Here is a 14,265-nt window from a genome sequence, read left to right as displayed (position 1 = left end):
CTCCATGGGGCTGCGGCAGCCCCACAGCCCCCCAGCGCAGCATAGCAGGGCCCCAGCTGCCACTGGCCTCTGTCAGAGCACACTTTGGGCTGCTCCTACCTCCCTAGCAGGGCACCAGCAGCACTGAGACTGACAGAACCTGTTTCTCAAGCTCTGCACCAAGCACCAGCAGAGGCACCACTGCCACAGGAGGGCCCCTGCTGCAGCATCATCTGCCCCTGTGCCCTAGGGCTTTTCCTGCCTCAGCAGGGACTGTTCAGGGCTGCCCTAGGAGGGGTGACAAGGCTGAGGGGGCGCTGATGCAATTTCTCTGACTGTAGGGTAGCAACTGGCAAAGCTGCATCAAGCCTTACTCAGTGCAGCCTGGACCTCACCCTCCTCAGCCCTAGCCCCAGCTGTTAGAGATGTGATTTGTTTACTCACTCCCGGCACAGATACTTGTTTTGACTCCCCCTTACAGCTGTAGGTCCCAGGTTACAGCTCTTCTCTCCTGATTAACCTCTCTCCCCCCTTACTCTTTTACACTAGCACTAGAAAAGAGAGGCAGGGACTGTAGCAGACACAGGTTACTCCTGCCTGCCAAACCCAGCTGCCCCCCCACACTGGGATGAGGAGGATGCCTCATGCTTGGTATCTGACACAAGCCAAGCTTAAGACTGGTGGAGCTGGGGCCTGAGGCAAGAACTCCTTTGGAGCCAGCTCCCTGCTCCAGGGATGCTGGGAAATAGCAACTACTACCTTACCCCCCCCCCCCCAAAAAAGCCCACAAGAGCTTGGGGGGCTGTCAGAAACAAAAGCTTTTTCACCTCATAACTGTTCCTCAAGGAAAAAGAAAAGGCAAGCCCTGTTTATGCTTTTGTTTGTTAACATGCCTGTTTTTCTTACCAGAGCCAGGAGACCAAAAGCACTATCCAACTCCAGTAAGTCAGGCTGCTTCAACACTGCTGCTTTGAGAAAGATAGATATACCAAGAAGCCTGACTTTTCCTGCTAGAACTTTGCTATAGTAAGAGCAAGTAGGGAACTAATACATCACTTCCTCCCCAGAGCAGTTACTACTTCAGGGGTGTTTCAGGGCTGCTCTCGAGGCAGCCAAGGACCCTGGCCCCTGACAGACCTGTCCCCACTGCAGCCCTGCCCAAGCTGGACTAGGCTGCAGCTGCCTGTGAGCCAGCCTGGACAGACAGGATAGCTCCAGCATTTGCCCCAAGCAAGTCTGGTAGGACGAGTTGCTCAGTACTATAGGAACACTTCTTCAATTAAACTCCATAAAAATTAAAATATGGAACTGAAGATGTTTATTAACATTTAAAATACTGTACAATATAGGCCCATTTCCCCCCTCCCCTCAGCAGGGCTGTGCACTCATCGGATGCCCTGGTGAATGATGCTGCTTTTGGCACTGCTGGCCTTCTCCTTCTCTTTCTTCTTTACAGGGTCCATCTCAAAACACCGCCAGAGCCGCAGAGTTTCATCAGCGGCTGCAGACACCACCATTGAGCCATCAGGGCTCATGGTGAGATTCAGCACTCTGGCCGTGTGCCCTGAGGAGCAGCAGTGCAGTCAGGGCCGGGCTCATGGGCCCCACTTCCCCTTGCTCTGGTTCTAACAAGTCATTCACCCCACCTTTTGTAGGCACGTGCCCACACAGCCCCCCAGCTCCCTGCAGCTTGCACAGCTATGCCCAGCCCCTGCCATGGCCCTGTGGGCTCACACCCTGGATGCACATTTGGAGCACACRTCTTTCCTCAGCATCCCCCAGAGGTGCCTCCCTTTAGCAGCGTTCATTGCYCAGCTGCATCACCAGCACTCCAGGCAAGACCTCAAGCCAAAGATCCCACCAGCCTTTACTCTATGGCRGGCAACCTTTCCCAGCCTCACTGCAGGCAAAAGCCCAGCCTACCTCGGAGCTCGGTGACCTTGGCCATTGTTGGATACTTCCAAACCACCAGCTGATTCTGTGCAAAGCCATGGCCTGAGATGAACTCCTTGTAGTTGGTTGACCACAGAATAGAGCAAACCTGGGAGGAGGCAGTAATGCAGGTAAAAGGCAAGGTGCCCACACAGACACACTGCCCAGAACCAAGCCGACTCTTCCTTGCTTTCWCCTTCTCCCAGACCTTGGAAGTCAACAGCTCCATACAAGACATTCAGCACCAAACTGGTGCTCACATCTCACCTGAGAATGGGCATCGACAGCACTGAGGCAGGTGCCTGAACACACATTCCAAATGCGGATGTATCTGTCACTAGTGCCACCTCCTGTGGCCAGAACATTTGACTGCCACGGACACCAGGCCACAGCCTGCAAGAAAAGTGTTAATTCTAGGACATTAGAGGCAAGACAGCAGCATCCCTCTTGGCAGGAGGTTMAGCAAATCCTCTATCAATCCTCATGTCTGCCCTGTCCACAGACAGGCACCCACAACACACCCCTCCCCAGCAGCCATACGCTCACCTTGACAGCACCCTGGTGCTGAGTGAAGGTCTGTACAGGAGCAAAATCCCCACTGTCCCCTTGGGTACAAGGCCAGATATTCACCAGGTTGTCATTGCCACCGCTGGCCAGGTAGCGTCCATCTAATGACCACTTGAGTCCACAAACCTCCTGTGTGTGGCCAGTGAGCGTGGCCACGTGGTGCTCAGCCACTCTGACGTCATGGTGGTGGATATGGCCAGTCCGGGCCCCACTGGAGAGACAAAGTCAGTAGGCAGGGTCAGGCGGGCACACATTTGCACTGCAAGCCATCCTTGTGCTCGTGTGTTGCCAGGCTGCCTTAGGTTCCAGACAGCATTGCTGGGTTCCAGACAGCATTGCCAACATCACTGGGTGTTGGTGTGAGCAGGCAAGGCAGCTGCAGGATATCAGCTTCAGCACCCATGATCCAAATGGAATGGGCTGAACAGGAATCCCAAGCCAGGCCAGCAGGTCCCTCCAAGCCTTCCCTGACCGCATTGTATATGGATCTAGGTGAACTCACAGCAGTCAGACATGATATTCACCCCCACACAGCTACATTCTTACCTGGAGAGGATGTAGTTGTTCCAGCTGAGGGAGCCCACGCGTGAGGAATGACTGATCATATTTCGGAGGCGTTTCTGCTGCTGTACATCCCATAGCTAGAGAGGCAGAACACTTAAGTTTACCAGCTTACAAAAAAAACCCCCACCCTTATCTTTGCCCCACAAGCTTTGGCATTCAGTGTTTTCAATGCAAGACCCAATATAAATTTCTACCTCATGCCTACAGAGCAAAGAGCAAATCCAAATGCTGGAAAACCCCAAAGCCAAACACTGCCTGCTGCTGCTGCAGTTCATTCCTGCCCAGACATCTGGCTGCAGCTGGATGTGAACTCCCTGGCTGGWGAGTCCTCACTAGGCAGGAGCACAACCACTGGTAGACAAGACTGCAGAGAAGACTCTCAGTGCGAGGGAAGCCACAACAAGCTTGCTGGAGAGTAGCAGCTGATGGCAGATGTGCACAGCTACTTTGGGTTTGTGCCACTTCCTGCTGACATGACTATAAGGATTCTTTCAGATAGTACCTGTTATCTGCCACAGAGTACACTGTCCTGAGATGTCCTGTGTGTTCCTCTATCGGAGGTCACCCATTYCACCTGGCAGATGCTCATCAAGGCCAACAACTCGTTTCTTAACAGGGGTAAGGCCCACACACACCCAACAGCCCTCCTACTTGCGAGATGAAGACAGGTCAGAATGCAGAGTGTCCATTTGCTGCTAGTTGGGACTTTGACAAAGGTCCCCATCTTCAGCAATTTGTAGACACTGCTTCTAATTTTATTCCTACACTCACCTGGACCTCAGCATTACTTGTGCCAACAGCAAGGTAGTTTCCTTCTTTAATCCATGACACAGAAGAAACATAATCATCTGGATGCTCCATCTGCAGYAGCTGGATGATCTCTCCCGAGGAGTAATTCCACAGATACACAGAGTTGTCCAGAGCCACTGCCAGGAAGTTCTGCGAGCTCCAGTCAATAAGATTCAGATCTACAATTTGGAAGAGCAGTGCAGGACKCTGTGCTCAGCTGGAGAGCCCTGTGCCCACCTCAGCACTGCAACAAAACCCCTTCACCCAGGGCTGCTGCCAGAGCTTCCACCTAAGCATGAGTGCAGCTAAGGGGCAGCCTCCAGGGAGTCTCCRTGCCCAGCTAGCAGGGCCACATAGCCCCAATCCAAGGCACAGGTACAGCACTCTGGGCCACTGCTCCTGTAAGTCTACACATGGACACTCCAGAAGAGGTTCATGCCAGCCTGGAGGAATAAGACCCCAAATCAGGCAACTTAGCTCCACTTAGCTGCTTAGAACAACACTGGCCAAAATATGTAGCCAGAGTTTTTCTGTTGTTTTCATTCAGATCTTCTTGCTCATAGATGTGGGATTCATAAGCTGACCTCAGGCTGGGTCAAACTCATGCAAAAGTTTCAACAAAGTGAATACAGTTTAACAAAGTTGCACTTAATCTGAACAACGGGAAAAAATGGTGAGGAAGTACAATGTGTTACAATAAGACTCCTTGAGAGTCTTATTCAGAAGTATCTTAATGGAACCAGAAGCTTACAGGAGCCAAAGAACAAAAGTGACTCTAAATTGGTCACTAAGTTGCCTTCCTAAACCCATCCCAACTGCAGAAGTGGGTAGGAGTGGCGGAGCCTCTCAACAGGAGAGAGAGAGGAAGCGACACCGCCCAGTGACACTCCAGGGCAGAACTACCTCAGAGCCCACCCAGCATGGCAGCCTACTTACAATAGTCATTGCGAATTTCAGGTGCATCAAGAATTCGGTCTGGCATTGAGGGGATGTATCTGCCATTCTTCCTGCTGGAGCCAGGTGTGGTCTTCTGGCTGTAGAGCACTTTCAAGTTATTCTGATAGCCTGTGTGCAGAAAAACAGCTTTTACCTCAAGTTACTGTTTCCTCTGGGCCGATCACTGTTCATCCAACTAGTAGATCTTTCCCATGAAAGTCAAACCCCAGAGAAAAGAGATGAGTTATRCCTAGGAACACACCATAGGTGCTCACACTGCAGTGGGAATCCGATACATGGCCGATTTGTCCCTGCTACTGCCACTAAATTCAACATCACTGGCCATTAATAGCTGAAACAGGGTAGGTTCCAGTTTCTTCATTCAAATGGATGTGCTTAGCTGAAAAGCACATGGTTTGCTCTATCCCACCACATTTACAAACAGTCAAGATGCTATGTGTGCAGCAGAGTGTTTGAGGCCTTTACAGACATCATGCAGATTTGCCATTTCCACTGAAGTTCTTCTTAGTTACACATACTTCTGTGAAGAGCTTCAGCATAACCCTTTCACCAGACTTTCAACTTCAGGAGGGCTAGGGGGGAGACACCAGCATGCAAGAGCTCTGAGGAAGTCAGTTGTTCCCTCCTCCGAGTTACTACAGTTCCCCATCCCAAATCTCTCCAGCGAGTCAGCCCACCAGCAAACCCAACATCAATGTCCTACCTTCTGGGGCATTCTGAGGCTTTCCACTGAGGCGAAGGATCTTGGCCTCTTCTACATCAAAGCCATTCAGGTTCACTGCCCAGGCTTTCTGTTGCTCCTAAAGAAAGGAAATAGCCTTAAGGGGGGCTCATCTGAAGCATGAAGCCCGGGCTGCACCTCAGACAAAACTGAGGATGGTGGAGCACGTGCTCAGCACTCTTCTCTGGAATCGGAGGGTACCTGGCTGCACTGTAGGAGGTGGCTACACACAGGCAGCTCAAAGTAGATTTTCCTTAGACCTTGGCACTGGGTCCTGCTCACAAGGTTTTCATACAAAAAGGGGCAAATTCTACATTTCCCATTGCCAGAGGGGGAAGCCCCAAGGGACCATATGCTTCATAAACAGATTTGGGAACGCCGTGTTCACATTCCAGAATAGCTCCCTATACAGTCATTGTCTAGAATAGCTACCACCAGCAGTTTCACTGTGTACAGGCTCACAGCTTTGTGCCACTGTAGTCTACTCAATTCAAAAGCCTCATTATCCCTTCAAAGATGAATTTTGCTGCCAGAAGCCACACAGACCAGCATGAAAACAGGAGGCTCTGTGTTTTCTTGTACCTGAGGAAGCATCCCCAGAAGGCAGCAACGCTCAGCCTCACACACAGCTGCTGTGCTCCTGTTCTGCTTATGGCCACTACAGCTTCCACCTGAGCTCAGGCTCCTGTAGCCCAGAGCTGGAAGCTGCGGTGGCTRGAGCCGTTGGCCTCACAAACCTAGWCAAGTTCACTTCTCTGGCAAAGGTAAATGAGGATGAACTGTTGCATTAACTATTGCATAACACCTATTATTACAGTCATAAGCAGCACACTCACCTTCTTGGTAGGGGAATCCTCAGCAGGGTCATTCTCTTTGGTTAGGAGGAAATTGGCCACCTCCATCTGCATAGCGCTGCGGTTGGGAATGTAGCGGTCTCCTCCAGCCTTTGTTGGTGTGTTCTGGATTTTGGATCCAGATTTACCTGCATTCATGGACATATTGTCTTACAGCAGCCAGACAGCCTCTGTTAGTGCTTTCAAGAGAGACAGCAGAACTAGCACTCAGAGGCATTCTACCAGCAAGGTACTATATAATACACACCAGAGAAGTGCCACAATCATAGCAAGGCTCAGGGCATCATTACACATTCCATACAAATCACAGACAACTCATTTCTGCACCATGCTGTGCCCTGACCATCCCCAGCCATAACCCAGCACCCCATCAGACACAGCCTTGGGTCCGTGCAGCCAGACTGCATCTCAGTGCTCCCAGCTAAGAGGGGGTTGCAGCAACACTAACACAGAGGCACCGACACACTCTCCCACACATGCCACAGCACAGAGTGAGGCACTGCTGGCGACAGCAGCTCAGCCACGCTCAGTACACAGCCAGGGAAGGCTCCACGCAGCCTTCCCAGGCTCAATGCAGCAGCCAGGCCCGCACAGCCTGGCAGCACCCAGCTCTGCCCGCTCCCTTCACTGCTCACCGGGGGTCTTGGAGGGCGTCTTGCTGGCGCTGTGCGAGCGGTTGGCCGGCTTCATGGGCGACACGCCGGCGGCCGGGCTGGGCCCGGGGGTGCCGCTCTCCTTGGCCTTGCGCTGCCAGCGCGCAGGCGGCGCGTTGGGGATCGGCGTGTCCAGCTTGAGCAACCCGTGCAGGTCCGCCTCGAACACGAACTGCGCCATGGCGCTGCGGGCGGAGCAGCGGCCTCAGGACCCGCCGGCAGCGGGACGCGGGCGGCTCCCACCGGCCACCAGCACCCCCCGAGTCCCCCGCTCCCCTCCGCCTCGCTCCCGGTCGGTTTCCCCCGCCGGGAGACCCTTCGGCCTCTTCAATTTCCCCCCGGCCCCCTCCCTTAATCACCTACACTCTCCACCTGGGGCTCGCACAGCSCRGCTCCGCACCGCACTTAAACCCCGCGCGGCCGCGCTTCCCATTGGCCGTTTCAAACCCCAACGGCCGCGCGCTGCCCTGGCGACGGCGCCGCGATTGGTTGGACCGCACGGTGGGGCGGGGCTAGGGGGCGGGGCTTGGCGCGGCAGCGGCAGTCGGAGGGTGGAGCGGGGCCGGGTGGGAGGGGGATGGTATCGCGCCGCCTCCTTGGGTGTCGCTTCCGCGCTGGATCTTCCGCTGCGCGCTGCGGAGCGGAGCAGTTGGGGGCGGAGTGGGGCTGGGGGAGAGGCGGAGGAGGTCGAAGGAGAGGAGGCCGAGCCTGTGTCCGTCCGCTYCTTGTTTATGGCACGGGCGCGGAGGCGGGGCCGCGCTCAGGGCGGCCCCCGCGGCTCCCAGCCGCTCATGAGGAGATAGGACTGGTTGGCGATGTCCGTGGTGGGCGCGGGGCGCTCTGCAGAGCCCCACGGCGGGCCCCGCTCAGCAGGGAGGCCCCCGGGCAGCCTGTTGGGCTCCTGGCGCCCCGGCAGCCCCTTGGGCGGTTCGGCGGCCCGGCAGCCTGGCAGCACCTCCAGCAGGCAGGGCTGCACGGCGTCCTCCGAGGGCTGCTTGTAGAAGGCATTGGCCTGTGGGGAGAGGGGATGCTGCTCAGGGCTGCTCTTGCAGCCTGGGATCTCCGAGGTGCCCCTGCGGAGCCATGTTGGGTGTCCGAGGTGCCCCAGGGAAGCCATTTTGGATGCCCCGAGGTGCCCCAGGGGAGCCATTTTGGGTGCCTTGAGGTGCCGCTGAGGAGCCGTGCAGGCCAGCCTGGTGCCTCCCAGCCCTGACCTCAGCGCCAAGCCGTTGCCCCAGTGCAGCCTGGGGGCTCAGGGGCTGGTCCCTGTGTGCTCTTCTGCAGTGCCTAGAGGCTGGCAGAGAAGGTACTTGGCTGGCTGGGATTGCTGGAGAGGGCTCCACTGTTGGGCAGKGGATCACTGTTGGGGCCAGGGCAGCTCCCCACCATGGGGGCGCTGCTGCAGCCTCCTCACCTGGCTGTGCTTGCTGCTCTCGTTGAGGAAGTTGCCCAGCGCACGGTGCAGGTCTGGGACAGGTGGCCAGAGCTTCTCCTTCACATTGCTGGGTGGGAGGAAGGGCGGTGACACGGGCAAACCCCAGTTCAGCGTGTGCCAGCCTGGGCAGAGCCCATGGGACAGGGTGCCTYGGCCTCAAGAGGTGCAGGCAGGAGGTGCGAGTGGCTCGGGGCTTACCTGTACAGTGAGGGGAAGGTGCACCTCAGCCCCAGGAGCATTCCCGTGAAGAGCAGYGGCACCACTGCAACGCTTGGGATGATCCAGTCTGTGGTGGAGGAGAAGCCCTCAGTCCCTGTGCCCCTCACGGCCCTGTCACCTCTGGCCAGTGTTCGTTTCCAATCCCCCGTACCCGCATCAGCCATGGCATCAACCACCACAGGTTTGGACCAGGCGCTCCAGTTGCCCTGGTACCACGGCCCACCAGGCTGGGCTCGCACCTGGGCCAGGTAGCGGGCGCCAGGGCGCAGGTCCAGGACCTCCTTCCTGGCTGCCCGTGGGACTTGCAAGACCTGTGGGGCAGAGCCGAGTCAGTGCTGACGGCTTCTGCAGGGCTGCCCTGTGTTGCCTYGTGCAGGGGCTGAGCACCACGGCGCAGCAGGGCCAGGGCTGCCCGCCCCGTTACCTTCCACTCGTGGCTGTTCTCCACGGAGTAGCGGAGCTGATAGACCAGCTGCTCCGCCAGCTCCTCCAGGGGTGGCACCCACTGCAGGCTGAGCCTGCCCTGCACCACCGTGGCCTGCAGGAGCTGCGGCGGGTCTGTGAGCACTGAGAACAGGACGTGTCACTGCCTGGCCTGAAAGGGCCTCCCGCCAGCTGGCCATGGGTGGTGTCGGTGCTGGGACTCACCAGCCTGGTGCAACCAGAAGGGTTCCTTGAAGTAGCTGCGCGTGGGCTGCGCACGGGGCCCGGTGACGTTCACCAGGACGGCGATGGCTCTGCCAGTCAGGGGCTGAAAGGTGCAGGTGTGGGTGCCGTGGGCGTCCACGCTGGCTGCCTCGCACCGCTGCCACACGTTGTCCCTGCGAAGAGAGCAGGGAGTAGTCAGCACCTTGGCCTGTCCCCACTGCCCTCGCACTCTGCCAGCCCTGCTGCTGCGGGCTGCTCTGCGGGCCCCGTGGGCCCTACGATGCCTCGCTTGGCCCCACGTCAGAGAGTCAGCAGGGGCTGATGTGGCAGCGGGGAGTGTGGTCCTAGAGGGTAGTGTGGGACATGGTGTGAGGCAGGTCRTGGCAGGGCATGGCGCAGAGGACACAGCGCCCGACATGGAACCGTGCAGGGCCACAGGCCCTGGGCTGTGTGCCCCGAGTCCCAGCGATGCCTTACCTTGTGCCAGCCCTGCTCGGGGGTGCCCGGTAGAAGAGTGTGTGGGAGCTGCCGGCGTCAGTGGGGTCCCAGCTCCACTCGCAGTGCACGCGCTGCAGGTCGGGGGTGGTGCAGAGCAGGCCGATGTCTCCTGCGCAGGCAAGGGGAGCGGGGCAGGAGAGGGCTGCCTCCCCACGCCCCGAGGCACCCGAGCCTGTGTGCGGCCCCTTGCCTACCCCTCGCGCCCCCAACCATTGCTGCCCTCCTCGCTGCGCTCGGCGCCAAGTTGGTCCTGTCTCGCACGGGACTCTGGCAGCGGGGACAGCTGCTCACCAGAGGAATGGGGTGTCTCTGCAACCACTGCCTGGGACCAGGGCCCCCACACGCCGTCCATGGAGAGGCCGTCGGGCTTGCTGCGCACCTGGATGTGGTACCTGAGGCCAGGCCGCAGGTCCTGAAGCAGTAGCCAGCTGTCGGTCTGCACCAGCTCCTGCAGGAGCGGCGTGAGGCTGAGGAGCAGCCGTGGCCTCGAGCCCCGATGCGGCCCTGGCCTCTGCACGTACTTGCCCAGGTCCTGCCGAGACTGCAGCTCCTACAGAGTGCCAGGGTGCCTGGGTGCCGCTGGCCTGCAGGACTGGCCGCCTGCTGGGCTCCAGCGTCAGGCTGCAGGGCACCTCCGCAGAGCCCTCCGCGCAGTAACGGACCTCGTAGAGGAAGAAGTTCASGTAGTCAGCAAGTGGGGGCTGCCAGGTGACCCACAGCTGCCCCGCGGCCCCGGTCCAGGTGGCCGTGATGTTGGCTGGTGGGGCAATGAGACCTGCGAGGGAGATGCTGGTGTCAGCCCTCCAGCAGCAGCCCCCACGCATCTAGCGTCCCCAGTGTTGTGATGAGGAGCTGGAGGACCTCGGGCTGTCCTGCCAGGACCTGCTGGTGTGCCCAGCCCCTGCAGGGGCTGCTGCAGGTGGCACCACATGGGGCTGCTCTGTGACAGGGACCGTCGTGAGCAGAGGGGCAGGAAGGATGGAGAGTGGAGTCCAAGGAGCATCCTAGAGCGCTGGCCGGGACAGTGGGCACTGCAGCATGGCAGGGACTCACCCACAGCCTCCACGCTGAGCTCCCGCGAGTGCTTGGTCTGGTTGCTGGTGCTGTTCACGACGAGGATGGAGAGCTGGCTGAAGAGCCGCACGTCCTGGCTGGGGAACACGCACACGTGCCGTGTCCCGCCGGCCTCACGGCTCTGTGTGGAGACGGCGCACGCCTTGGGCTCCTCCCTGGAGAACGGGAGACAGCGGCCGTCCAGCACAGCCCCTGCGGCCGGGCTGACACAGAGCGCTCCTGGCACCAGGGCTGGAACAGCCAGAGGTGCCACCAGCTCCTTCCCTGCACCCCAATCCTGCTGCACAACCCAATCCTGCAACCCAGCCTGCTGGGTGCCATGGGAGCTGAGTGCAGCGCTGTGTGCCAGGCATACGGGGGCAAGGGCAGCATCGGCACCGTGTCCTACCTGCTGTACCAGTAGTAGAAGCGGCACTTCCCGCCGTTGGCCTCCTCCTCSTCCTCTTCATCCCAGAAGCATGTGAGGTCCTCAAAGGAGCGGGAGAAGCAGAGGATGTCCTCAGGCACCCCCTCCAGCAGCGCAGCGTCTGGGAGGAGYGTGGGCACGAAGGAGTCCTCAGTGCAACCTCATCCTCCACGTGCCCCCTCCGTGTCCCAGACCAGCCCCTGCCTGTGCAGGGCCCAGGCAGYGGGTGCGGGTGCCCCTCATGCCAGCCGTGACGCCACGGGAGGGCCGTAGCACGTGGAGCAGCTCGGCAGTTGGCATGGGTGGTGCCGGCTGGGGGCACGAGGCCTCCTTGCTCCCCCGCCCACAGCGCACAGGGTCCTTTGGGACAAACAAACATCCCAAAATAGCTCTGCGGTTGGCGCGAGGCTGGGCCCGGCCTGGCCATCGGTGGGAAGCAGCCCCCAGCCCGCGATAGCGCTGCCTGCGGAAGGGCATGTGGAAGTGAGATAAGGAGGAGCAGCGCCCCACGGACAKGGAGAGGGCCCTGGGCCTGGTGAGGGGCTGGGGGCGGCTGCCCCAGTGCCCCCAGCCGCCGTCCTGAGCGCCCTGGCGGCGCAGCTGCATAGACAAAGCGTGTGGGACCCCATGGAGGGAGCGCTGCACCCAGCCCTGGTCGCTCTGCTGGCCTGATGGGGCCTGTCCCCATGGCGTGGGGAAGGGGCAGCACTGAGGGGTGCACTCGTGTGACACGCGCCCTGTCGCACTGCTTCTCCATCACTGCTCTGGCACCCTCCCTCTTCCTCATGGCTCCTGGCCTGGGCTCTGCCTCCTCACTCCGCTCAGGAGCTGCCCTCGGCAGGAGGACACCTCTCCAAGCTCTGTGCCATCTCTTGGCCCTGCCCCATGTGCTGAGTGTGCCCGTTCTCTGCTCTGGAGCCCCCTGCACAGCCCTACAGATGGCCAAGCCACTGTGAGACAGCAGTGAGCACAAGAGGAGGACAGTCCGTGATGTCCTTGTCACGCTCCCAGTGTCCCCTGCTCCCGCTTGCACTGAACCAGGCCCTGATCTTCCCAGTCCAGCATTGCCTTCCTCCTTGGCCACAGACCACAGCCTCCTCTCCATAACTCTGCCTTCTGCCCTGCTCTTCCCTTTCCATGCCCTCCTGTTCCAGCTGGCCCTGACTGGCTGGGCACCCTGGTCTCGTGGCAGCACCAGGCCTTCCCTAGCCATGATGGGCTGTGTTTGGGGACAGAGGATGGCCCCAGCGGCCTAAGGGTGCATGAATTTCCTTCCCTCTGCCCAGACTCCATCCCAATGTGCAGGCGAGGACTTGCAGTGGTCCTATGGAAGGAGCATCTCCTCTCAATGCTGGCCATTTCCACCAGCAAAACTCACTGCACAGCTTGGCAGTGTGTGTGAGTGGGGCTTAGACGTAGCGCTGCTCAGCCAGCAGCAGCTCAAGACCCTGCTGAGGCCGTGAGCAGAGGGAGGGTGAGCCCTGTCCTACCTGCCACCCCTGTCCTGGGCTGCTGCGGTGTCCAAGTCCAGCCCTCCGACGCAGCTCCCTACAGGCACTCTGGATACTTTAAGGGACAGGATGGAGACCCCAGAAAGTGTGGACAGACCTAAATATGCAGAAGTTGTGAGCTTCTGCCAGCTTGTGAGCCAGGCAGGGGACGGCTGAGGGCAGACTCGAAGGAATCCACGTAGACATAAGATGACACCAGGGCAGTAGCTCTCAGAGCTGCTGCGTGCTGCAAGGCTGGCACACGGGTACTGGCATTGGCCACGCAGGTGCTTCTGCATCATCCATGGTCTCGAGACATGCCTTCAGATTTTAGCTTGATTTTTATTCAACCCTTGTCTTTATAACACCAAGAGCTTGACTTGAGAGAACAAASAGCTCCTTTCTGCTACCTGCATGGTGCAGGGAGCAGCATCACCCCAAGGGAGCCCGCGGGCCAGGAGCCGGCACGACTGCCCCGTCCCTCCTGCAGGCAGCAGGGACCCCTTCCTCCGGGCACGCCGGGCTGCCCCGTGGGTGAGACGGGAGCTCCATCGCCCATCCCAAGGCCCCACTCTTTGCCCCAGCCCCAGGGTCACGAGCTCCCTGCAGCCCCCTTCCATCCTGCCCCTTGTGCCTGGCCATGTGCGCAGCTGCAGCCCTGCTCACATCCCGTACAGCCCTTCTGTGAGATGCCAGGCTGCCCTCTGCGCCTGCCCCCTCACCCTGCAGCGCAGGGGAGGACGAGGAGCCCTGGTCCTGCATCTTCCCTCTGCCTGTTCCCCCTGTCCCGCAGGGAGGGCTCATCACATCCCTCTGGCTCATCCTTTGCAGAAGAAAGGGAGCCCCAGGACCTACCTTCAGACGTCACGGTCTCGGAGGATGAAGCTGGGCTCAGGAGGCTGAGCAGGACCTCCATGAGCAGGGAGAGGAGCCACCCCTGGCACAGCCAGGTGGCCATCCCTGCCCCACACCGGCTGCCCCGAGGCGTGGGGCAGCGTGTGCCCCAGCCCGGCTCTTCCCAGCTCCCCGACTTGCTGCTGGAGCTCCTCAAGGCAATACCTTTATCTGGGAAGTGTCAACTTTGCTGCTCAGGAAGCCTGGCTGAAGGGCTCCCTCCGCCCCCATCGCCGGCACTTCCCCGTGCTTGAAACCACCGGCTGCTGCCTCAGCGCCAGCCGCGGTGCCAAGAGAGACTGCTCCTATCAGATAGGCAGCACGTCCTGCCCTTGTGGCTACCGGGCACACTGGGAGGCTGGAGTAGGAAGAAAAACAACTCCCGAAAAAGGAGCAAGGCCCCTGCCCGGGCCAGGGCCACCGCTGCTCCCCTGGCACACGGGGGCCACGGCGTGAGGGAAGTCGGTGCCCTTTGCTCCGTGCTGCGCTTTGCAAGGCCCTGATGCTCCCGAGCCGGGTCTGCTCCCCGCAGAGCGGTGGCACCATCCCTTTTGCTCCCCCACGAGAGGGGCTGTAGCCGCTGGG

At 59.4% G+C, this 14,265-nt stretch overlaps 2 protein-coding genes across 2 annotated transcripts; both read right to left on the bottom strand.

Annotated features, from left to right (window-relative positions):
* Positions 1–1,325: 1,325 nt before the first annotated feature.
* On the bottom strand, positions 1,326–7,200 carry CDC20 (cell division cycle 20). The gene is made up of 10 exons (XM_026033201.1): positions 6,999–7,200; positions 6,346–6,491; positions 5,492–5,588; positions 4,768–4,896; positions 3,814–4,010; positions 3,025–3,119; positions 2,458–2,689; positions 2,179–2,304; positions 1,903–2,020; positions 1,326–1,543 (listed from the first exon to the last, which is right to left on the bottom strand). Exons 1-10 carry the CDS (start codon positions 7,195–7,197, stop codon positions 1,365–1,367), a joined length of 1,518 nt encoding a protein of 505 aa, XP_025888986.1. The 5' UTR covers positions 7,198–7,200; the 3' UTR covers positions 1,326–1,364.
* A 576-nt stretch (positions 7,201–7,776) lies between these two features.
* MPL (MPL proto-oncogene, thrombopoietin receptor) lies at positions 7,777–13,744 on the bottom strand. Its single transcript, XM_026052874.1, has 13 exons — positions 13,642–13,744; positions 11,279–11,417; positions 10,870–11,045; positions 10,338–10,591; positions 10,108–10,264; positions 9,796–9,925; positions 9,319–9,491; positions 9,095–9,237; positions 8,822–8,981; positions 8,650–8,737; positions 8,431–8,518; positions 7,954–8,028; positions 7,777–7,881 (listed from the first exon to the last, which is right to left on the bottom strand). The coding sequence occupies exons 1-13, from the start codon at positions 13,742–13,744 to the stop codon at positions 7,777–7,779; spliced, it is 1,791 nt and encodes a 596-aa protein (XP_025908659.1).
* Between the last annotated feature and the right edge of the window lie 521 nt (positions 13,745–14,265).

Source organism: Nothoprocta perdicaria, unplaced genomic scaffold, assembly GCF_003342845.1.
Source record: "Nothoprocta perdicaria isolate Ctin4 unplaced genomic scaffold, notPer1 scaffold_0, whole genome shotgun sequence".
Lineage (NCBI taxonomy): Eukaryota > Metazoa > Chordata > Aves > Tinamiformes > Tinamidae > Nothoprocta > Nothoprocta perdicaria.
The sequence above is the reverse complement of the archived record's forward strand: the minus strand, read 5'-3'. Positions and strand labels throughout refer to the sequence as shown.